Consider the following 25316-nt stretch of genomic DNA (forward strand, 5'->3'; position numbering starts at 1 on the left):
AAGGTTAGCAATCTCACAAAATAGAACAAAAAGAAAATTATATAGTCATTCATAAATCCAGTATAATGATCACACATAGAAACTAAATGCTGATAATAGATAAATTTTACTTTCAGCTTTAAATTTGTTTTCATTTACAATGCATTCCTTTTGATGTTCTTATGGTGCACAATTTCCCAAGTTTAATAATAAGCTTCTCTGGTTTAATTGCCTTTTACATGGAATGGTCATTTGCAGCCCTTTTTGTCCTAACATTTGCTCAGTTTTCTTGTATGTGTTAACAGAGTCTTGTGTCCTGTGGGAGACATGGTAAGGTACAAAGGTGGGGAAGGAATCAGGGAATTAGAGAGAGGGGACAGAGTGGGAAGGGTCACACACACATATACACATGCCCAGATGCACATCCAGAGGAAGTTTTGCACTCAGAGATGTTCACACACTGAAGGGACGGGACCCAGAAACAGAGGCTTGCAGGTCCAGACACCTGGGTCAGTATGCAGCCACAGATGAACACACACAAACACAAATGCAGAAAGAGATGCACCAGTAAAAGAGAGAAAGACCCTGCAGGGAGGGGAGCAGAGAGAATAAGAAAAAGGGAGAACAAGAGAATGGTGGAGAGAAAGAAAATGAGGGAACAGATGGTCACACTCATAGAGTGCACTGAAACCCATGTTGCCTCAGTCGATGTTCAAGGAATGAGGGAGCAGCTGGCCCACAGGGCTGGTAAAAGGAAAAATGTTGACTTGATTGCTCTCCTTTGTAGTATTCAAGAAATGCTGACAGGCCAGAGGCTCTGCCACTCTGAATCTCACAATGACAGTGTCCTGGCAGCGCTGAATCAGCAGAGGAGTGATGGCATCCTCTGCGACATCACCCTGATTGCTGAGGAACAGAAATTCCATGCTCACAAGGCAGTCCTAGCAGCATGCAGTGACTATTTCCGGGTAAGTCAGCATTGTTTGTTTCTCGTAAAATATTGATAAAGAGAGGATGACAATGTTTCCCAAACTGTCACTAAACCAGGAGCCAATTAGGTGGTACCCCCAGAGCTGAATGGTGGGGGCCTTTGTTCTTTCCTGGGTAGAATGCTTCCTGGGGCCCCATTGGGTCCTCTCTGGGCAGGGCACCTGGATGTCCCTCCAGTGTAGAACAGACCTCCCTTGGCATCTGAGCCAAGGAGTGCTTGGCACTTTACCACCATGGGAAAATGTGGCACTGTAGTGCTTCATGTGGGGGTGCAGACTGGAGTGAGAGGATGCTTCTGGATTCAGGATCAAAGACCAAGCTATAAGACAATTTGTTAAAATTTAAAAGTCTTTAAGTATATGTATTGTTTCTGATATATATATATATATATATATATATATATATATATATATATATATATTTGTTTTGTTTTGTTTGTTTTTGAGACAAAGTCTCACTCTTTCACCCAGGCTGGAGTGCCAATGGCACAATCTTGGCTCACTGCAACCTCTGCTTCCTGGGTTCAAGCGATTCTCCTGCCTTAGCCTCCTGAGTAGCTGGGATTACAGGGACATGCCACCACACCTGGCTAATTTTTGTAGTTTTAGTAGAGACGGGGTCTCACCAAGTTGGCCAGGTTGGTCTCGAACTCCTGACCTCAAGTAATCTGCCCGCCTTGGCCTCCCAAAGTGCTGGGATTACAGACACACACCACCGCGGCCAGCCTATATATACTCTTAATGCTTTCTAATTATTTGCTCCAAGGACAGAGATTCATAGGCCTAATGGACCTTCATGGTCAGTACATGCAGCTAATGAAGACACATCTTGTTTACCAGAGCTTTGGGGTTGATTTCCAACAGCAAATTACATGTGGTAATAAGATTGCTGTTTTTCTTGAAGATGAAAGTACATAATATAGTGATAGCTGATTAAATGCCACTTATTAGCATTTCTTGTGATTCACATGGTGAGCAAAAGATTTTATATGCATATCTCATTTGATCCTCACAACAACCCATTGTGCACATATATATACATACTATTAAAATGACCATTTTGCATATATGGAAACAATAACAAAGACTAAGTAATTTGCACTAACTCAGGATCAGTAAGAAGTCACACAGTTCCTAAATGGCAGATCTGGAATCGAAATCTATGTTTGACTCTTAACGAGTGTGATAGTCTGCTTTGTATATGGACATAAAATAGCAAACCTGGACAATTATTAGCCAGAATGTTTTGAAACATTAATTTCTAAATATACATTATTTCAATGCCTATTTAATTTTCTTTTCAATGTTTTTTCAGTTAACAAGTGACTAATACTTTTGGAACATAATGGTATGAATCTCCATATAAATGGGAATATAAATTAATTTAATTGTGTTGTGTTGTTTTTTTAATTTCCCCCAGTAAAGCCTAAATGTTACAGACACCAACTTAGGCCCATGAGCAATTTGTTGATTGGTTTGAATATTTCTAATAATACTGTTGGTTTTGTTATTTAAGAGACAATATCAACTGCACTTAATTGCCAAGTAGCAGTCACAGAGATTTTTCAAAGATGCCAAATCATAGAAGACAGCCTTTTTAAAAAAGCGTATTAAATGTGATGAAACTGAGTAATGTAGAAGATAAAGAGGTAATTACTTGAAATGTCTGTTTCTGAAATAAAAAGTAGGGATTTAATTCTAAACTACAAAGATGATACAGAGTATCTGTAAAGTGGCCTTTTAGTTCCATTAATATAATTATACATTTCACACACCCTCACTCACATTGTCAGGTATTCTTCTTTCAGAAAGGTCATATTATTCAGAGGGGCTTTTGGATCAGCAAAACACTTCAGATTGTATGCAGATTATGGAATAGGAATTTTGTCTTTTAATGGACCATAATATAGCCTTCTTGGTGTTAACTTCTCTCTACTTAGGTTTCAGCATTTCAGTATTGGATTTTTTTTTGAACTTTTATTTTAGGTTCAAGGGTACATCTGCAGGTTTGTCATGTCAGTAAATTATGTTTCATGAGGGTTTGGTGTACAGATTATTTCATCACCCAGGTAATAAGCATAATACTCAATAGCTAGTTTTTCAATTTTCTCCCTTCCCCCAACCTCCACCGTTAAGTAGGCCCCAGTGTCTGTTGTTCCCTTCTTTGCATCCAAGTATTCTCAGTGTTTAGCTCTCACTTATAAGTGAGAATATGTGGTGTTTGGTTTTCTGTTCCCATGTTAGTTAGCTTAGAATAATGGCCTCCAGCTCCATCCAGTTGCTGCAAAGGACATGATCTCATTCTTTTTTATGACTGTGTAGTATTCCACAATATATACATACCACATTTTCTTTATCCTGTCTACCACTGATGGTCATTTAAGTTGATTCCATGTCTTTGCTATTGTGAATAGCGCTACAGTGAACATACACATGCAGGTGTCTTTATGGTAGAATGATTTGTAATACTTTAGGTCTATACCCAGTAATGGGATTGCTGGGTTAAATGGTAATACTGTTTTAAGTTCTTTGAGAAATTGCCAAACGGCTTTCCACAATGACTGAACTAATTTGCATTGCCACCAGCAGTGTATCAGCATTCTCTTTTCTCTGCAACCTCTCCATCATCTGCTATTTTTTTACTTTTTAATCATAGTCATTCTGACTGGTGTGAGATAGTATCTCATTGTGGTTTTGAGTTGCATTTCTCTAATGATTAGTAATGTTGAGCACTTTTTTATATGCTTGTTGGCTGCATGTATGTCTTTTTTTGAAATGTGTCTGTTCATGTCTTTTGCCCCCTTTTTTATGGGGTTGTTTATTTTTTGCTTGCTAATTTGTTTAACTTCTTTATAGATTCTGGATAGTAGATCTTTGTCAGATGCATAGTTTGCAAAATATTTTTCCCATTTTGTGGGGTGTGTTTGTTGATAGTTTCTGTTGCTGTCCATAAGCTCTGTAGTTTAATTAGGTCCCATTTGTCAATTTTTGGTTTTGTTGGAATTGCTTTTGGTGTCTTTGTCATGACATATTTGTCAGGGCCTATGTCCAGAATGGTATTTCCTAGATTATCTTCCAGGGTTTTTATCATTTTAGGTTTTACATTTAAGTCTTTAATCCCTCTTGAGTTGATTTTTGTACCTGATGAAAGAAAAGGGTCCAGTTTCAATGTTTGACATATGGCTAGCCAGTTATTTCAGCATCACTTATTGAATTTGGTCTTTTCCCATTGCTTATTTTCATTGACTTTGTCAAAGATCAGATGGTTGTAGGTGTGCAGCTTTATTTCTGGGCTCTCTATTCTGTTCCATTTGTCTATGTGCCTGTTTGTGTACTGGTATCATGCTGTTTTGGTTATTGTAGCCTTGTAGTATAGTTTGAACTTGGGTAATGTGACTTCAAACTATACTATAAACAATACTACAGCTTTGTTCTTTTTGCTTAGGATTGCTTTGGCTATTTGGGCTCTTTTATGGTTCCATATGAATTTTAGAATAGGTTTTTTCTAATTCTGTGAAAAACATCATTGGTAGTTTGATAGGAATAACATTGAATGTGTACATTGCTTTAGGCAGTATGGCCATTTTCACGACATTGATTCTTCCTATCCATGAGCATGAAATATTTTTCCACTTGTTGGTATCATCGCTAATTTCAATGAGAAGTGTTTTGTAATTCTCTTTGTAGAGCTCTTTTACCTCTCCGGTTGGCTGTCTTCCTAGGTATTTTATTCTTTTTGTGACTATTGTGAATGAAATTGCAATCTTGATTTGGCTCTCAGCTTGGATGTTGTTGGTGTATAGAAATGCTACTGATATTCGTACATTGATTTTGTATCCTGAAACTTTGCTGAAGTTGTTTATCAGATTTAGGAGATATGGGGCAGAGACTATGTGGAGAGTTCTAAGTATGGAATCACATCATCTGCAAGCAGGGATAGTTTGATTCCTCTCCTCCTATTTGGATGCCTTTTATTTCTCTCTGTTTCCTGATCACTCTGGCTAGGACTTCCAGTACCATGTTGAATAGGAGTGCTGAGGGTAGCCATTCTTGTCATGTTCTCAAAGGGAATGCTCCAGCTTTTACCTATTCAGTATGATGTTGGTGTGGGTTTGTCATAGATGGCTCTTGTTAGTTTGAGGTATAGTCATATAATGCCTAGTTTTTTGAGGGCTTTTAACATGAAGGGAAGTTGATTTTTATCAAAAGCCTTTTCTAAATCTATTGAGATGATCATGTGGTTTTTGTTTTTGGTTTTCTTTATGTGATGAATCACATTTATTTATTTGCATATAGTGAACCAACCTTATATTTCAAGTATAAAGCCTACTTGATTGTGGTGGATTAGCTTTTTGATGTGCTTCTGGATTTGATTTGCTAGTATTTTGTTGTGGATTTTTACATCTATGTTCATCAAGGATACTGGCCTGAATTTTCTTGTTTTGTTGTGTCTCTGCCAGGTTTTGGTATCAGGATGATACTTGTCCCATAGAAAGACATAGAGAGGAGTTTTTCTTCCTTAGTTTGTAAAAGTAGTTTTAGTAGGAATTGTACCAGCTCTTTTTTATATATCTGGTAGAAGTCAGCTGTGAATCCATTTGGTCCTGGGCATGTTCAGGTTAATAGGTATATTAGTCCGTTCTCATGCTGCTAATAAAGACATACCTGAGACTGGGTAATTTATAAAGGAAAGAGATTTAATTGACTCACAGTTCTGCAGGGCTGGGGAGACCTCAATAAACTTACAATCATGGCAGAAGGGGAAGCAAACATGTCATTCTTCACATGGTGGCAGCAAGAAGTGCAGAGCAAAGTGGTGGGGCGGGGGGGCAGGCGGGGGGAAAGCCCCTCATAAAACCCTTAGATCTCATGAGAACTCACTCACTATCACAGGAACAGCATGGAGGTAACTGCCCCCATAATTCAATTACCTCCCACCAGGTCCCTCCCAGGACACATGGTGATTATGAAAGCTACAGTTCAAAATGAGATTTAGGTGGGGATAAAGCCAAACCATATCAGTAGGCTTCTTCTTACTGATTCAATTTTGGAACTTCTTATTGGTCTGTAAAGGGATTCAAATTTTTTCCTGGTTCAATTTGGGAGGTTGTATGTTTCCATGAATTTATCCATTTCTACTAAATTATATCTTGTGCACATAGAGGTTTGTAGTTGTCTTTGAGGTTTTTTTTTGTATTTCTGTGAAGTTAGAAGTAATATTCCCTTTTTCATTTCTGATTGCATTTATTTGGATTTTCTGTCTTTCTTTTATTAGTCTAGTTAGCTGTCTATTTATCTTATTTATTCTTTTGAAGAACAAACTCCTAGTTCCATTGATCTTTTATATGATTTTTAGAATCTCAATTTCCTTCAGTTCAGCATTGATTTTGGTTATTTCTGGTCTTTTGTTAGCTTTGTGATTGGTTTGCTCTCGTTTCTCTAGTTTTTCTAGGTGTGATGTTAGATTGTTAACGTGACATCTTTCTAACTTTTTGATATGGGCATTTAGTACTGTAAACTCCTCTCTTAACACTGCTTTAGCTTTGTCTCAGAGATGCTTATGTGTTGTATCTTTGTTCTCATTATTTTTAAATAATTTTTTGACTTCTACCTTAATTTCATTGTTTACCCGAAAATCATTCAGGAGCAAGTTGTTTAATTTCCATGTGTTTGTGTACTTTTGAGTGATTTTCCTAGTATTGATTTCTATTTTTATTACACTTTGGTCTGAGAGTGTGATCGGTATGATGTCAGTTTTTTTTAATTTGCTGATGATTGTTTTATGGCTAATTGAGTCATCAATTTCAGAGTATGTGCCATGTGCATAAGATAAAAATATATATTCTGTTGTTTTTGGATGAGGAGTTCTGTAGATATCTGTTAGGCCCGTTCAGTCAAGTGTTGAGTTCAGGTCCTGAATATCTTGGTTAGTTCTCTGCCTCAGTGATCTATCTAATAGTATCAGTGAGGTGTTGAAGTCTCCCAGTATTATTATGTGGTTATTTAAGTCTCTTTATAGGTCCCCAAGAATTCTGTTTATTAATCTGGGCGCTCCTGTGTTGCGTGAATATATGTTTAGTATAGTTATGTCTTTTTGTTGAATTGACCCTTTACCATTAGGTAATGCCCTTCTTTGTCTTCTTTTATTGGTGTTGCCTTAAAGTCTGTTTTGTCTGAAATTAGAAGAGCAACCCTGCTTTTTTCCATTTTCTGTTTGCTTGGTAGATTTTTCTTTATCCCTTTACATTGAGCCTTTGGGGTCATTGCATGTGAGATGGGTCTCTTGAAGACAGCACATCATTGGGTCTTTCCTTTATCAAACTTGCCACTCTCTGCCTTTTAACTGGGGCATTTAGTTCATTTGAATTGGAGGTTAATATTGACATGTGTGGTTCTCCTTGAAGAGGTCCTTCACATCCCTTGTAAGTTGGATTCCTAGGTATTTTATTCTCTTTGAAGCAATTGTGAATGGAAGTTCACTCATGATTTGGTTCTCTGTCTGTCTGTTACTGGTGCATAAGAATGCTTGTGATTTTTGCACATTGATTTTGTATCCTGAGATGTTGCTGAAGTTGCTTATCAGCTTAAGGAGATTTTGGGCTGAGACGATGGGGTTTTCTAGATATACAATCATGTCATCTGCAAACAGGGACAATTTGACTTCCTCTTTTTCTAATTGAATACCCTTTATTTCCTTCTCCTGCCTGATTGCCCTGGCCACAACTTCCAACACTATGTTGAATAGGAGTGGTGAGAGAGGGCATCCCTGTCTTGTGCCAGTTTTCAAGGGAATGCTTCCAGTTTTTGCCCATTCAGTATGATATTGGCCGTGGGTTTGTGATAGATAGCTCTTATTGTTTTGAGATACGTCCCATCAATACCTAATTTGTTGAGAGTTTTTAGCATGAAGTGTTGTTGAATTTTCTCAAAGGTCTTTTCTGCGTCTATTGAGATAATCATGTGGTTTTTGTCATTGGTTCTGTTTATATGCTGGATTATGTTTATTGATTTGCATATGTTGAACTAGCCTTGCATCCCAGGGATGAAGCCCACTTGATCATGGTGGATAAGCTTCTTGATGTGCTGCTGGATTTGGATTGCCAGTATTTTATTAAGGATTTTTGAATCGATGTTCATCAAGGATATTGGTCTAAAATTCTCTTTTTTTGTTGTGTCTCTGCCAGGCTTTGGTATCAGGATGATGCTGGCCTCATAAAATGAGTTAGGGAGGATTCCCTCTTTTTCTATTGATTGGAATAGTTTCAGAAGGAATGGTACCAGCTCCTCCATATACCTCTGGTAGAATTCAGCTGTGAATTCATCTGGTGCTGGACTTTATTTGGTTGGTAAGCTATTAATTGTTGCCTCAATTTCAGAGCCTGTTAATTGGTCTATTCAGAGATTCAACTTCTTCCTGGTTTAGTCTTGGGAGGGTGTATGTGTCAAGGAATTTATCCATTTCTTCTAGATTTTCTAGTTTATTTGTGTAGAGATGTTTATAGTATTCTCTCATGGCAGTTTGTATTTCTTTTTTTTTTATACTTTAAGTTTTAGGGTACATGTGCACAACGTGCAGGTTAGTTACATATGTATACATGTGCCATGTTGGTGTGCTGCACCAATCAACTCATCATTTAACATTAGGTATATCTCCTAATGCTATCCCTCCCCGCTCCCCCAACCCCACAACAGGCCCAGGTGTGTGAATGTTCCCCTTCCTGTCTCCATGTGTTCTCATTGTTCAATTCTCACCTATAAGTGAGAACATGCGGTGTTTGGTTTTTTGTCCTTGTGATAGTTTGCTGAGAATGATGGTTTCCATCTTCATCCATGTCCCTACAAAGGACATGAACTCATCCTTTCTTATGGTTGCATAGTATTCCATGGTGTATATGTGCCACATTTTCTTAATCCAGTCTATCATTGTTGGACATTTGGGTTGGTTCCAAGTCTTTGCTATTGTGAATAGTGCTGCAATAAACATACGTGTGCATGTGTCTTTATAGCAGCATGATTTATAATCCTTTGGGTATATACCCAGTAATGGGATGGCTGGGTCAAATGGTATTGCTAGTTCTAGATCCCTGAGGAATCGCCACACTGACTTCCACAATGGTTGAACTAGTTTACAGTCCCACCAACAGTGTAAAAGTATTCCTATTTCTCCACATCCTCTCCAGCACCTGTTGTTTCCTGACTTTTTAATGATTGCCATTCTAACTGGTGTGAGATGGTATCTCACTGTGGTTTTGATTTGCATTTCTCTGATGGCCAGTGATGATGAGCATTTTTTCATGTGTCTTTTGGCTGCATAAATGTCTTCTTTTGAGAAGTGTCTGTTCATATCCTTCACCCACTTGTTGATGGGGTTGTTTGTTTTTTTCTTGTAGATTTGTTTGAGTTCATTGTAGATTCTGGATATTAGCCCTTTATCAGATGAGTAGATTGCACAAATTTTCTCCCATTCTGTAGGTTGCCTGTTCACTCTGATGGTAGTTTCTTTTGCTGTGCAGAAGCTCTTTAGTTTAATTAGATCCCATTTGTCTATTTTGGCTTTTGTTGCCATTGCTTTTGGTGTTTTAGACATGAAGTCCTTGCCCATGCCTATGTCCTGAATGGTATTGCCTAAGTTTTCTTCTAGGGTTTTTATGGTTTTAGGTCTAACATGTAAGTCTTTAATCCATCTTGAATTAATTTTTGTATAAGGTGTAAGGAAGGGATCCAGTTTCAGCTTTCTACATATGGCTAGCCAGTTTTCCCAGCACCATTTATTAAATAGGGAATCCTTTCCCCATTTCTTGTTTTTGTCAGGTTTGTCAAAGATCAGATGGTTGTAGATATGCCGCATTATTTCTGAGGGCTCTGTTCTGTTCCATTGGTCTATATCTCTGTTTTGGTACCAGTACCTTGCTGTTTTGATTACTGTAGCCTTGCAGTATAGTTTGAAGTCAGGTAGCATGATGCCTCCAGCTTTGTTCTTTTGGCTTAGGATTGTTTTGGCAATGCAGGCTCTTTTTTGGTTCCATATGAACTTTAAAGTAGTTTTTTCCAATTCTGTGAAGAAAGTCATTGGTAGCTTGATGGGGATGGCATTGAATCTATAAATTACTTCAGGCAGTATGGCCATTTTCACGATATTGATTCTTCCTACCCATAAGCATGGAATGTTCTTCCATTTGTTTGTATCCTCTTTTATTTCATTGAGCAGTGGTTTGTAGTTCTCCTTGAAGAGGTCCTTCATGTCCCTTGTAAGTTGGATTCCTAGGTATTTTATTCTCTTTGAAGCAATTGTGAATGGGAGTTCACTCATGATTTGGCTCTCTGTTTGTCTGTTATTGGTGCATAAGAATGCTTGTGATTTTTGCACATTGATTTTGTATCCTGAGACTTTGCTGAAGTTGCCTATCAGCTGAAGGAGATTTTGGGCTGAGACAATGGGCTTTTCTGGATATACAGTCATGTCATCTGCAAAGAGGGATAATTTGACTTCCTCTTTTTCTAATTGAATACCCTTTATTTCCTTCTCCTGCCTGATTGCCCTGGCCACAACTTCCAACACTATGTTGAATAGGAGTGGTGAGAGAGGGCATCCCTGTCTTGTGCCAGTTTTCAAAGGGAATGCTTCCAGTTTTTGCCCATTCAGTATGATATTGGCTGTGGGTTTGTGATAGATAGCTCTTATTGTTTGAGATATGTCCCATCAATACCTAATTTATTGAGAGTTTTTAGCATGAAGCGTTGTTGAATTTTGTCAAAGGCCTTTTCTGCATCTATTGAGATAATCAGATGGTTTTTGTCGTTGGTTCTGTTTATATGCTGGATTACGTTTATTGATTTGTGTATGTTGAACCAGCCTTGCATCCCAGGGATGAAGCCCACTTGATCATGGTGGATAAGCTTCTTGATGTGCTGCTGGATTAGGTTTGCCAGTATTTTATTGAGGATTTTTGAATCGATGTTCATCAGGGATATCTAAAATTCTCTTTTTTTGTTGTGTCTCTGCCAGGTTTTGGTATCAGGATGATGCTGGCCTCATAAAATCAGTTAGGGAGGATTCCCTCTTTTTCTATTGATTGGAATAGTTTCAGAAGGAATGGTACCAGCTCCTCCATATACCTCTGGTAGAATTCAGCTGTGAATCCATCTGATGCTGGACTTTTTTTGGTTGGTAAGCTATTAATTGTTGCCTCAATTTCAGAGCCTGTTATTGGTCTATTCAGAGATTCAACTTCTTCCTGGTTTAGTCTTGGGAGGGTGTATGTGTCGAGGAATTTATCCATTTCTTCTAGATTTTCTAGTTTATTTGCATAGAGGTGTTTATAGTGTTCTCTGATGGTAGTTTGTATTTCTGTGGGATCGGTGGTGATATCCCTTTATCATTTTCTGTTGCGTCTATTTCATTCTTCTTCTTTTCTTCTTTGTTAGTCTTGCTAGCAGTCTATCAATTTTGTTGATCTTTTCAAGAAACCAGCTCCTGGATTCATTGATTTTTTGAAGGGTTCTTTGTGTCTCTATTTCCTTCAGTTCTGCTCTGATCTTACTTATTTCTTGCCTTCTGCTAGCTTTTGAATGTGTTTGCTCTTGCTTCTCTAGTTCTTTTAATTGTGATGTTAGGGTGTCAATGTTAGATCTTTCCTGCTTTCTCTTGTGGGCATTTAGTGCTATAAATTTCCCTCTACACACTGCTTTGAATGTGTCCCAGAGATCCTGATATGTTGTATCTTTGTTCTCATTGGTTTCAAAGCACATCTTTATTTCTGCCTTCATTTCGTTATATGCCCAGTAGTCATTCAGGAGCAGGTTGTTCAGTTTCCATGTAGTTGAGCGGTTTCGAGTGAGTTTCTTAATCCTGAGTACTAGTTTGATTGCACTGTGGTCTCAGAGACACTTTGTTATAATTTCTGTTCTTTTACATTTGCTGAGGAGTGCTTTACTTCCAACTAAGTGGTCAATTTTGGAATAAGTGCAGTGTGGTGCTGAGAAGAATGTATATTCTGTTGATTTGGGGTGGAGAGTTCTGTAGATGTCTATTAGGTCCGCTTGGTGCAGAGCTGAGTTCAATTCCTGGATATCCTTGTTAACTGTCTCATTGATCTGTCTAATGTTGATAGTGGTATGTTAGAGTCTCCCATTATTATTGTGTGGGAGTCTAAGTCTCTTTATAGGTCTCTAAGGACTTGCTTTATGAATCTAGGTGCTCTTGTATTGGGTGCATATATATTTAGGATAGTTAGCTCTTCTTGTTGCATTGATCCCTTTACCATTAAGTAATGGCCTTGTCTCTTTTGATCTTTGTTGGTTTAAAGTCTGTTTTATCAGAGACTAGGATTGCAACCCCTGCCTTTTTTTGTTTTCTATTTGCTTGGTGGATCTTCCTCCATCCTTTTATTTTGAGCCTATGTGTGTCTCTGCACGTGAGATGGGTTTCCTGAATACAGTACAGTGATGGGTCTTGACTCTTTATCCAATTTGCCAGTCTGTGTCTTTTAATTGGAGCATTTAGCCCATTTACATTTAAGGTTAATATTGTTATGTGTGAATTTGATCCTGTCATTATGATCTTAGCTGGTTATTTTGCTCATTAGTTGATGCAGTTTCTTCCTAGCCTTGATGGTCTTTACAATTTGTCCTGTTTTTGCAGTGGCTGGTACCGATTGTTCCTTTCCATGTTTAGTGCTTCCTTCAGGAGCTCTTGTAAGGCAGGCCTGGTGGTGACAAAATCTCTCAGTATTTGCTTGTCTGTAACAGATTTTATTTCTCCTTCACTTATGAAGCTTAGTTTGGCTGGATATGAAATTCTGGGTTGAAATTTCTTTTCTTTAAGAATGTTGAATATTGGCCCCCACTCTCTTCTGGCTTGTAGAGTTTCTGCCAAGAGATAAGCTGTTAGTCTGATGGGCTTCCCTTTGTGGGTAACCTGGTCTTTCTCTCTGGCTGCCCTTAACATTTTTTCCTTCATTTCAGCTTTGGTGAATCTGACAATTATGTGTCTTGGAGTTGCTCTTCTCGAGGAGTATCTTTGTGGCATTCTCTATATTTCCTGAATTTGAATGTTGGCCTGCCTTGCTAGGTTGGGGAAGTTCTCCTAGATCATATCCTGCAGAGTGTTTTCCAACTTGGTTCCATTCTCTTCGTCACTTTCAGGTATACCAATCAGACGTAGATTTGGTCTTTTCATATAGTCCCATATTTCTTGGAGGCTTTGTTCATTTCTTTTTATTCTTTTTTCTCTAAACTTCTCTTCTTGCTTCATTTCATTCATTTCATCTTCCATCACTGATTCCGTTTCTTCCAGTTGATCGAATCAGCTACTGAGGCTTGTGCATTTGTCACGTAGTTCTCGTGCCTTGGTTTTCAGTTCCATCAGGTCCTTTAAGGACTTCTCTGCATTGGTTATTCTAGTTAGCCATTCATCTAATTTTTTTTCAAGGTTTTTAACTTCTTTGCCATGGGTACGAACTTCCTCCTTTAGCTCAGAGTAGTTTGATTGTCTGAAGCCTTCTTGTCTCAACTCGTCAAAGTCATTCTCCGTCCAGCTTTGTTCCCTTGCTGGTGAGGAGCTGTGTCCTTTGGAGGAGGAGAGGTGCTCTGATTTTTAGAGTTTCTAGCTTCTCTGCTCTGCTTTTTCCCCATCTTTGTGGATTTATCTACCTTTGGTCTTTGATGATGGTGACGTACAGATGGGGTTTTGGTGTGGATGTCCTTTCTGTTTGTTAGTTTTCCTTCTAACAGTCAGGACCCTCAGCTGCAGGTCTTTTGGAGTTTGCTGGAGGTCCACTCCAAACCCTGTTTGCCTGGGTATCAGCAGTGGAGGCTGCAGAACAGCAGATATTGGTGAACAGCAGATGTTGCTGCCAGATCGTTCCTCTGGAATTTTTGTCTCAGAGGAGTATCCGGCCGTGTCAGGTGTCAGTCTGCCCCTAATGGGGGGGGCCTCCCAGTTAGGCTACTCACGGGTCAGGGACCCACTTGAGGAGGCAGTCTGTCCGTTCTTAGATGTCCAACTGCATGCTGGGAGAACCACTACTCTCGTCAAGGCTGTCAGACAGGGACATTTAAGTCTGCAAAGGATTCTGCTGCCTTTTGTTTGGCTGTGCCCTGCCCCCAGAGGTGGAGTCTACAGAGGCAGGCAGGCCTCCTTGAGCTGTGGTGGGCTCCACCCAATTCGAGCTTCCTGGCTGCTTTGTTTACCTACTCAAGCCTTGGCAATGGCGGGCGCCCCTCCCCCAGCCTGGCTGCTGCCTTGCAGTTTGATCTCCCACTGCTGTGCTAGCAATGAGCGAGGCTTCGTGAGTGTAGGACCCTCCAAGCAATGCACGGGATATAATCTCCTGGTGTGCCATTTGCTAAGACCGTTGGAAAAGCACAGTATTAGGGTGGGAGTGACCCGATTTTCCAGGTGCCATCTGTCACCCCTTTCTTTGACTAGGAACGGGAATTCCCTGACCCCTTGCACTTCCTGGGTGAGACGATGCCTCACCCTGCTTCAGCTCATGCTTGGTGCACTGCATCCACTGTCCTGCACCCACTTCCTGACACTCCCCAGTGAGATGAACCCAGTACCTCAGTTGGAAATGCAGAAATCACCCGTCTTCTGCATCGCTCACGCTGGGAGCTGTAGACTGGAGCTGTTCCTATGCGGCCATCTTGGCTCCACCCCCCAGTAGTTTGTATTTCTATGGGATCAGTGGTGGTATCCCCTTTATCATTTTTTATTGCATCTATTTCATTCTTCTCTCTTTTCTTCTTTATTAGTCTTGCTAGCGGTCTATCAATTTTGTTGATCTTTTCAAAAAACCAGCTCCTGGATTCATTGATTTTTTGAAGGGTTTTTTGAATCTCTATTTCCTTCACTTCTGCTCTGATCTTAGTTATTCCTTGCCTTCTGCTAGCTTTTGAATGTGTTTGCTCTTGCTTCTCTAGTTCTTTTAATTGTGATGTTAGGGTGTCAATTTTAGATCTCTCCTGCTTTCTCTTGTGGGCATATAGTGGTATAAATTTCCCTCTACACACTGCTTTGAATGTATCCCAGAGATTCTGGTATGTTGTGTCTTTGTTCTCGTTGGCAAACCACTGCTCAATGAAATAAAAGAGGATACAAACAAATGGAAGAACATTCCATGCTCATGGGTAGGAAGAATCAATATCATGAAAATGGCCATACTGCTCAAGGTAATTTATATATTCAATGCCACCCCCATCAAGCTACCAATGACTTTCTTCACAGAATTGGAAAAAACTACTTTAAAGTTCATATGGAACCAAAAAAGAGTCCGCATTGCCAAGTCAATCTTAAGCCAAAAGAACAAAGCTGTAGGCATCATGCTACCTGACTTCAAACTATACTGCAAGGCTACAGTAACCAAAACAGCAAGGTATTGGTACCAAAACAGAGATATAGACCAATGGAACCGAACAGAGCCCTCAGAAGTAATGCGGCATATCTACAACCATCTGATCTTTGACAAACCTGACAAAAACAAGAAATGGGGAAAGGATTCCCTATTTAATAAATGGTGCTGGGAAAACTGGCTAGCCATATGTAGAAAGCTGAAACTGGATCCCTTCCTTACACCTTATACAAAAATTAATTCAAGATGGATTAAAGACTTACATGTTAGACCTAAAACCATAAAAACCCTAGAAGAAAACTTAGGCAATACCATTCAGGACATAGGCATGGGCAAGGACTTCATGTCTAAAACACCAAAAGCAATGGCAACAAAAGCCAAAATAGACAAATGGGATCTAATTAAACTAAAGAGCTTCTGCACAGCAAAAGAAACTACCATCAGAGTGAACAGGCAACCTACAGAATGGGAGAAAATTTGTGCAATCTACTCATCTGATAAAGGGCTAATATCCAGAATCTACAATGAACTCAAACAAATCTACAAGAAAAAAACAAACAACCCCATCAACAAGTGGGTGAAGGATATGAACAGACACTTCTCAAAAGAAGACATTTATGCAGCCAAAAGACTCATGAAAAAATGCTCATCATCACTGGCCATCAGAGAAATGCAAATCAAAACCACAGTGAGATACCATCTCACACCAGTTAGAATGGCAATCATTAAAAAGTCAGGAAACAACAGGTGCTGGAGAGGATGTGGAGAAATAGGAATACTTTTACACTGTTGGTGGGACTGTAAACTAGTTCAACCATTGTGGAAGTCAGTGTGGCGATTCCTCAGGGATCTAGAACTAGCAATACCATTTGACCCAGCCATCCCATTACTGGGTATATACCCAAAGGATTATAAATCATGCTGCTATAAAGACACATGCACACGTATGTTTATTGCAGCACTATTCACAATAGCAAAGACTTGGAACCAACCCAAATGTCCAACAATGATAGACTGGATTAAGAAAATGTGGCACATATACACCATGGAATACTATGCAACCATAAAAAAGGATGAGTTCATGTCCTTTGTAGGGACATGGATGAAGATGGAAACCATCATTCTTAGCAAACTATCACAAGGACAAAAAACCAAACACCGCATGTTCTCACTCATAGGTGGGAATTGAACAATGAGAACACATGGAGACAGGAAGGGGAACATCACACACTGGGGCCTGTTGTGGGGTTGGGGGAGGGAGGAGGGATAGCATTAGGAGATATACCTAATGTTAAATGACAAGTTAATGGGTGCAGCACACCAACATGGCACATGTATACATATGTAACAAACCTGCTCGTTGTGCACATGTACCCTAAAACTTAAAGTATAATAAAGAAAATATTGACATGTGTGGATTTTCCTTTCATTGTGTTGTTAGATGGTTATTATTCAGACTTGATTGTGTGGTTGCTTTATTGTATCAGTGGCCTATATACATAAGTGTTTTTGTGGTAGCTGGTAATGATGTTTCATTTCCATATTTAGCACTCCCTTAAGTGCCTATGTTAAGCCAGGTCTGTTGGTAATGAATTCCCTTAGCATTTGCTTGTCTGAAAAGGATTTTATTTCTCCTTCACTTATGAAGCTGAGTTTGGCTGGATATGAATTTCTTGGATGGAATTTTTTTCTTTAAGAATGCTGAATATAGGCCCCAATCTCTTCAGGCTTGTAGGGTTTCTTTTGAAAGGCATGCTGTTAGCTTGATGGGTTTCTGTTTGTATATGTGATTTGCCCTTTATCTCTAGCTGCCTTTAATATTTTTTTCTTTCATGTGAGCCTTGGAGAATCTGACAACTGTGCGTCTTGGGGATGGTCATCTTGTATAGTATCTTGCAGAAATTCTCTACATCTCCTGAATTTGAATGTTCACCTCTCTAATGAAACTTGGGAAATTTTTCTGGATAATATCCTCAAATATGTTTTCCAAGTTGCTTTTTCTCCCCCCCTCTCTTCCAGGGATACCAATTTGTCTTACCTGTGGTCTCTTTACATAATCCAATATTTCTTGGAGGATTTACTCATTTTTTAAACTTTTGGCTGACTGAATTAGTTCAGAAACCAGCCTTCAAGCTCTGAGATTCTCTCCTCAGCTTGGTCTATTCTGCTGTTAAAAAAAAGTGCGATTATTATTATGAAATTCTTGTACTGTTTGTCAGCTCTATCAGATCAGTTTGTTTCTTTCTTATAATGGCCATTTCATCTTTCAGCTCTTATATAATTTTATTGTAATCCTTGGATTCCTTGGATTGGGTTTCAACTTTCTCCTGAATTGCGATGATCTTCATTCTCATCCATATTCTGAATTCTCTGTCTGTCATTTCAGCCATTTCAGCCTGGTTAAGAACGCTTGCAGGGGAACTAGTGCAGTTGTTTGGAGAAAAAGACACTCTGGCTTTTTGACTTGCCAGAGTTTTTGTACTAGTTCTTTCTTATCTCTGTGTGCTGATGTTCCTTTCACAGTTACAATTTGAGTACATTCAGTTGCCTCTTTTCTGGATGTTTTCAAAGGGCTGAGGCTTTGTGCAGGATCTTTATTTGCAGCTGATTTCTTGTCCTTGTTTTTATGGGGGTGGGGGTTATATTAGCAAGTATTTTTGGTGTTGAAGTTTGGGCTGTGATCCAGTAAATGGTGCTTAAGTGTAATGGTAGGTTCTTGCTCAACCACGTGGCTCCTCTGTATTTCCTCTCGATTTCAGCTGTGCTCCCTCTTAGTGCTCTGAAAGTGTAGTTTCTTCTCCCAGTCAATTTCTGGCTGCAGATCTTGGATTGGCACTCCCAGGGTGCACACTGTAGCTCTGGGTTGAGCTCAGGCTTTGTATGTCCTCTCCAACTTGGAGGCAGCAGAGGGAGGGACCTTGGCAGTGGCTGTAGCAGAGAGCCATTCACTTGTCTCTTGGGGCTCCAGCCCAGAGAAATACAGAGCTGCTACCAGTTGGTGTGATTGGCCCAGAGTTGGGCAGCTGTGTTATGGGCCCAAGCTGGGGTGGGGGCGGGGCTTGCTTGGTGATGAGCAGGGAGCATTGGAGGCTCATAGGTGAGCTAGACTGGCCTCTTCTCTTTAAGATGGCTGTGGTTGCTGGAGGTGTAGGTAAAGCACTTAGGGTCTTTGTTCCTTCCTTAGTCCAAGGGCAGCAAGGGAAGTACCACTGCAGTGGCAGTGGCAGAGGGGCTTTCGGTTTTGTCTAGGAGCTCCACCACAGAGAATCACAGACCCGTTGCTAATGGGAATATTTAATCGGGGCTTGTGGTGACTGCACTACTGGCCCTGCTTGGTGAAGCGCAGGGGGTCAAGGCCTCATGGGGAGGAGAGACTGGGCTCCTCTCCTTATGGCGGTTTTGGTGCTGGGAGTGCAGGTGAAGCCCTCAGGTTCTTTGTTCCTTCCCCAATGCAAGGGCAGCAAGGGCAGGACCAGTGCACTGGTGGTGGCAGAGGGACTGTTGGTTGCCTCTGGGAGCCCCTCCCAGGGAAACTTAGAGCCACTAGCAGTGGAAATGCTCAGCTGGGGGTGGGGTGTCTGCTCTGCAATTCCAGCTGAAGGGTCCTTCCTGGGGAAGAATACAGGGTGGGAGCTCACAGAGAAGAGACATTGGGTTTCTCTCCGTATGGTGGCTGGGTGTGCTAGGGATGTCAGCATAGCAACCAGGCCCTTTGTTCCTTCCCCAATGCAGTAAGGGTGGTACCCATCGCAGCTGTAATGGCAGAGGGGCTATGGGTTGTCTCTGGGGATTTCCTCCCCAAAGAAACACAGAGCTGCCACCAACTGACATGTTCAGGCCAGGGCAGGGCGGTTGTGCTAGGCGCCCAGGTGGAGAGACCCTGCCCATTGAGGGGTAGCAGGGTGGGGACCTGTGTGGAAAACTGGCCGCTTTTCTGTAAGGCAGCTCTGCCTTAGTGCCTGATCACTGCGTTCCTTCCCAAGCCGGAGAGCCACAGGAGCGAGGGCTTCAGAGCAGCAAAAGTAGTAGCTTGCCTGTTACCTCCGGGAGATCCCTTCCAAGAAAGTGCAGAGCTGCTACCGCGGAGAGCCCTAGCAGGGAGTGGCCAAGGTCGCAGATCTAGAGGCCCTGCCCAGTGAGGAGTAGCAGGGGCGGGGGACCGCATTGAAAACAGGCCGCTTTTCCGGGTAAGGTGGCTGCGCTGTGCTGGGGGTCTATGATAGTCCCTAATCACTGTGCTCCCTCCCCAGCCTGAGGGCAGCAAGAGCGAGGGCTTCCGGGCGGCAGAAATGGCGGCCTGCCTGCGACCCGAGAGCTCAGGCAGGGCTGCGATGGCCGCAGTAGAGTCCCAGGCCAGTGGGCCGTGTCTGGCGAGGTGCAGTGGAGGTGAGGCGTGCACTCCATCTGCTGCTCAGCCCTGTGGATTTGCCCCCATCCTGGGGGGCCTGTGCGGGAGCCTGACCTCTCGTTGCCAGAGATGCAGCTGCTGGTGTCCGGTACCAGGGGATCCATGGCTCCCGGGACCCAGGGTTGCAAAGGTCCATGGCAGAAGTGTGGGTCCCCAGGGACTCTCACTGACTCACTCACTGTTTCCTGGCAGTGGGGGGCCTCCCCTGGCTCTTCGCCTCTCCCCGGTGGGCAGTTGTCCTGTCTCACTCTTCTCACTTCTGTGTGGATTGTATTGCTTCCTTGATGAAAGTGTCCACTTGGATAATCCAGTTGAAGAGCTAATGTTTACTCACTACTCTCTTCTCTCTCTGAGAGCAATGCACACTAGCTGCTTCTAGTCAGCCATCTTGGCTGGAATCCCGGTTTTGAATTTCATTTTGGGAAATGATTTGATTTCGCACATTTGTGTATGTGTGAGAGAGAGAGGGGAGAGCGTATCAATACGTGCGCCCATGTGAGTGCAAGAGACCATTTCACTTGTTGGCATTTAACGGTGTTTGCTGCTACTCCCAGTTTCTCAACTCTTCCACCACAATGCCCCTCATACTCTGATAGGTTATGCACAAAGAGTGCCTCCTTTGTAATACCTATATTATAAAGCCTCTGGAGAAACTTTATTATTTGCATTTTGCAGATGTGGGAACTAAATTACGATATGTTTAAATAATTTGCCCAGGGACTGCCAGATATAAAGTAGAAGAGCTGATTTTCACACATCTGTCTCCCTCAGTACCAAGTTGTGCCGTTTCCACTTAAGCTGTGTGCTCTGCTGGATTCATGTGCATTTCCTTCAGTCTCATAAGCTGCTTATAAGATGAAAATTCACTGACTTGTGCACTGATTGTTCAGATGGAGAAAGCCGAATAAAGTTGGAGCAGTCGGCACTTAACTGTTATCTGGGCAGTGCTAAGTGCTGGAGTTTTGGTATTTAAGAGACATAGGCTGAGCCCTGTGGAGCTTGTAATATAGATATCATACTGGAAGTAATTTTTTCCTTATACTCAGTATTTTCTGTTAGCTTTTGCTGCATAACAAAGTACCCCAAAACCTAGAGGCTGAATTGTTCTGGTCTGTCAGTTCAGCTGATCTCTACTGGATTTGCTTTTGCATCAGTGGTTAATCAAAGGGTTGGTTGGAGGCTAGTGATCTAAGTTGGCCTTGTTGACATGGCTGGTGATTGGTAGGCTGTTGGTTGGGGTGGTAAGGGAAGCTGGGCCATGTATTTAGAAACTAGCCTAGGCATTTTCATGTGGCAACTAAATCCTAAGAACACAAGAGGACCAGCCTCAAGGCACAAGTGCTTCTCAAGCTTCTGTTTGGGTCTTGTTTGCTAATGTCCCCCCTGCTGGCCGAGCAAGTCACATGGCCAAGTCCAGAATCATCAGAATCATTTTAAGAGGGTGTACAAAAGGGCATAGACACAAGTAGGGGAACATTTTGTTGCCATTGTTGCACCCTTCTCCTGTCAGGAACTATCAAAATTCTGAGATTTTTACCCTACTTGCAAGCTAACTAGTTAGGCTACCACACTGTTATAGATGCTGGTAGAAGACATAAGACTCCTAAATCAGAAACAAAGGAGTTTATCCTCATAATGGCAGTAGTAATCATGTCTCAGCATTTTTGCACCTCTTTTCTGAGCCCCAATTCCCACAGGATGACATGAAGAGGGCCAGCTTGTGAGTGAGTTGTGTTATGGGAGAATATCATTGAGGTTAGGGAACCGGAGTCTTTTATAATGAGTAGCAAACATGTCTACCCTTTGCTCTGGAGAGAGACATTATTATTCTGGACAGTAAGCATGCTACCCTTTGCTCTACATAGAGATACTGTATCTTCCAGGATTGTAAACAAACCTACCCCTTGCTCTGGAGGGAGATACTACTCTGTCTTCCAAGGCTGTTTGCTATAGAAACATCCTTGAAAAGAAAGTTCAGAACAAAAAACAGTTGTCTCATTCACAATATATGCCAAAATGCAAGAAACTCATGGAGAATTGTCTCCCAACAGTCACATGCCCTAAACTAGAATATTTGTTTTCCTTGTGTCTTATACTCTATCAAACTGAAACATCTGGAAAGAGTATCCTGTCTTAGTAATTTGTGCCTCTCACAATACTTATAATGTTGCCTCATGTTTCATAAAGGCTCAATAAATATTTATTAAGGGAATGAAGAAATGTTTTCTAATATTTTATAGTTCCATTTATATTTCAATTCTTAATATCCGGAAAATAAAACTATACAAATTATTTATGTTTTTTTTTCCTTTTAGTGTGATATGTTCAAGTTAATTAAGTATTTTGGTATAAACTAGATTTTTGTGCTCTGTACCCTGATATTTGGCAGTTTATTTTGAAGCTCAAGTAATTGTTGTTCTGATTCAGGGAAGGTGGGACTGCAAGAGTAAGAAGGCCGAAGCTTTGATGGATCTTTTCCTTTATATTGGTCTGTGAGTTAATATCAGCTTTTCTTGTTTAAAATATGATTAATGAATGATTAGTTGCGTGCAAAGTACTATGAGTTCCTGTGATCATCACCATTTTAAAAGAAAGCAAAAAAACACATTTTTCAGCCAGATAATAATGCTTTAAAAAAATAACAAAAATGTTAGGCTTAATTTAAGCAGTGTGAGCACAGCATAGCATTAGCCAGATGCTGTAACAGTCAGACCAGGACTTCTTTCATCAAAGTGCAAAGTAGTTGTGGAAAGAAGAAAGGGATGAGCTTATGAGTCAGATTTGAGTTTGAATCTAGCAGCAGGGACCTAATCTGTCTGTTCTGTTCACCATTGTTTCCCACACTACCTGGCAAATAGTAGGCACTATTTTAATAAATGTTTGTGGGGTTACTCATCTTCTTCACTATCCATTCTATGAACATAGCCAAATCCCGTTATTTTTGTGAACCTATGTTTTTTCATCTATAAATTGATAATCACCAAGCATAGTTCTCTGGATGGGTTGATACAGAGACTTAAGTGAGATATGGTATATAAAGCTCCAAGTATAGTACCTGACACTCAATAAATGTGAGCTGTTTCACTTCTTGGACTAACTTGAAATTCCTGGTCATGTTCTGCCTAGGTGTTATGGTGAAGGAAGTTCAGTTAGTTGTTAGGCTCAGCTACTGCAGGTTCACTCACTTTTTGATGGGTCAGAATAACTTTTTAATTTCATCCTTTCCCAACTTTTCATTTCCTGACTCTGTCACCACCTTCCCTCTTGCTTAGAATATTCCAGTAGCCATTTAACTTTTCTCCTCCTCTGGCTGTTCTTTTTCAAACCATTGTGCAGATGACTCCATGACTAACTTTCCCTTCCTGCTAAGGTATTCCTGAGCCCCTCACTTCCTGCCTACCAGGCTCCAGGAGTGGCTTCACACTGTCTCATCATCATTCATCCTCCCCTTTGTTCCCTTGTCTGTTTATCCAGTGTTGTAGCCACACTATTCTCCAAACACATTCTTTCCACCTCAGGGCCTTTGCACTTCTCAGCTTTGCTAGTGACCATTCTTTCCACCTGTAACTTCCTGTTCAGCTCTTAGTCTACCCTGTCCATCTTCCAAGGTTTCTCACAACCAACAAATATGATGTCTGTCATGAAGCCCTATCCTGATCACCCTCTGCCACCACGTTAAGTTCATATGTAAGGTTCCCCTTTTTTGAAATCTTAATACTTTCAGCTTGTCACCTTCCAGGAATTAAAGATTATGTACTATGTGTGGCAGCCCCCTTACCAGTAACATCTCAGAGAGATTGTGACCAACTAAACACTAGTGAAGTCCATCAAACTACTGTTGAACACTATTAAGTGAGGAAGTATTGAAACAGAGATAGCAAGAGAAATGAGGGGCCTCGAGTGGTGGGGACAAGTCAGCCTCTTCTCCCTGCTTCCTTGGAAGCCCCTCTGACAGTGGGAACACATAAGTTACAGGGCCCAGCGTGGGCAGCCCTGGGCTGCGGGCCACTTTGTAGGTTCTGGAAGCTGTTGTCTAACATTTGCTATCTCCAGCTTAAATCTCCATGAACGCCTACAGTTTCTGGCCAGGGAAACAGATGTCTTGACTGTCTAACATAACTTCGTATATGTGTTGGTAAAGTGATTCAAATATGACATTTTGGAAAATTAAATATTTGAGCATCTTTTTCCGTTAGAGGCTGGGCGTGCTCCTGCCTATGTAATTTTTAGAATTGAGAAAGGGCATAAATCCCATGATTAAAACAACAACAACAACAATCTGTGTTTCATGTATTTTATAATCCTACTTTCTAGTTGCTATTTGATTAAAATTACATAAAAGACTATAAATGAGTATAATATGTAATTAGAAATAAATAGGTTTTTAAAAATTCAATAAATAAGTATTTGTTACATACCTACCATTTTCTAGACACTGAATGAATTCGTAGTCTGGTAGGAGTTAGAAACAAGTGACCAAATGACTGCAATATAATGTAATTGGTATACCAGTTTTGGCGTGGTATTTTGGGCTCTAACCTTATTTGTATCCCTTTTCCCCTCTTCAACATTCTCAAGCAATAACAATAATAACTAATATTAAATAATAATTAATTGAGCACTTACTGTTCTCAGGCAACTATTCTAAATGTTTTATGTGTATCAAACTCATTTAATCCTCTAGAGAAACTTGTAAGGTGGGTATTACTGTCATCTCTATTTTAAAAATAAAGAACAGGAAGCCCAAATTTTAATAATTCACATTAGAGGCATGAAAAGTGGTTAAGTAAGAGCTGATGATGGCCTGAAGTAAGCAAGGAGCAGATGGCTGGAGAGAAGAGGATAAGTTTGAGGAATGGGTTGGGAGGTAGGTAAACAGGACATTGTGATGGATGGCGAGGGGGAGGAAAGACAAGAGTGAGTGTGGTTGAGGGTCAGGGAGCATGGGAGCAAAGGGATGTTCATGCTGACCAAAGGCTTGAGGTCTGGAGAGTGTTGGGAAAAGAGCAGGCACAAGACATTTGGAAAGAAGCTGTACCATTGAGCAAGCAAATGAGGAAGGCTATGTGTATGAAGATGTCTGTCCTCCTTGAGGCTGGAGCCAGTGTCTTTTCCTTTCTGATGTTTGTACCCTAGAACCCACAGTGCCTGGCCCACATAGACCATCTTCATTCTCCCTGTTGCTATCTGATTGGAGTAGTTTCTTGCTGTGTCATGTGGGTAGGCCCTCCCAAACCCCTCTCCAGAATTTATCCCCTAAAACACCCACATATGTATGCATTGGTTAAGACATTAGTTTGTCTTATTTCCTGAGAAAGTGTCCTATAAAGACTTGAAGGTGGCCAGGCATGGTGGCTCGTAAATGTAATCCCAGCCCTTTGGAAGGCCCAATGGGGAGAATTGCCTGAGCTCAGGAGTTTGAGACCAGCTTGGACAGCATAGTGAGACCCTGTCTCTATAAAAAAAAAATTAGCTGGGTGTAGTGGCATGCACCTGCAGTCTCAGTTTCTTGAGAGGCTTAGCAGGAGGATCACTTGAGCCCAGGTGGAGGCTGTAGTGAGCCATGATTACACCATTGCACAGGAGTGC

The 25316-nt window shown here is 40.9% G+C and overlaps 1 protein-coding gene across 11 annotated transcripts in view; it reads left to right on the forward strand.

Annotated features, from left to right (window-relative positions):
• Positions 1–25316, forward strand: part of KLHL32 (kelch like family member 32) — a 256154-nt gene that overhangs the window by 77098 nt on the left and 153740 nt on the right. For 10 of the 11 annotated variants that reach the window (XR_008955686.2, XR_008955685.2, XM_057302567.2 and 7 more), the window contains one exon: positions 767–947. Coding sequence is in view for 8 of the 11 variants with exons in the window: in XM_057302567.2 (XP_057158550.1) it covers positions 767–947 (181 nt within the window). In the remaining 3 variants the exon portion in view is untranslated. Of the gene's footprint in view, positions 1–766; positions 948–25316 lie in introns of those variants that run through there. The other variant, XM_034962549.3, reaches the window with a different exon arrangement.

Source organism: Pan paniscus, chromosome 5 (genome assembly GCF_029289425.2).
Source record: "Pan paniscus chromosome 5, NHGRI_mPanPan1-v2.0_pri, whole genome shotgun sequence".
NCBI classification, from domain to species: domain Eukaryota; kingdom Metazoa; phylum Chordata; class Mammalia; order Primates; family Hominidae; genus Pan; species Pan paniscus.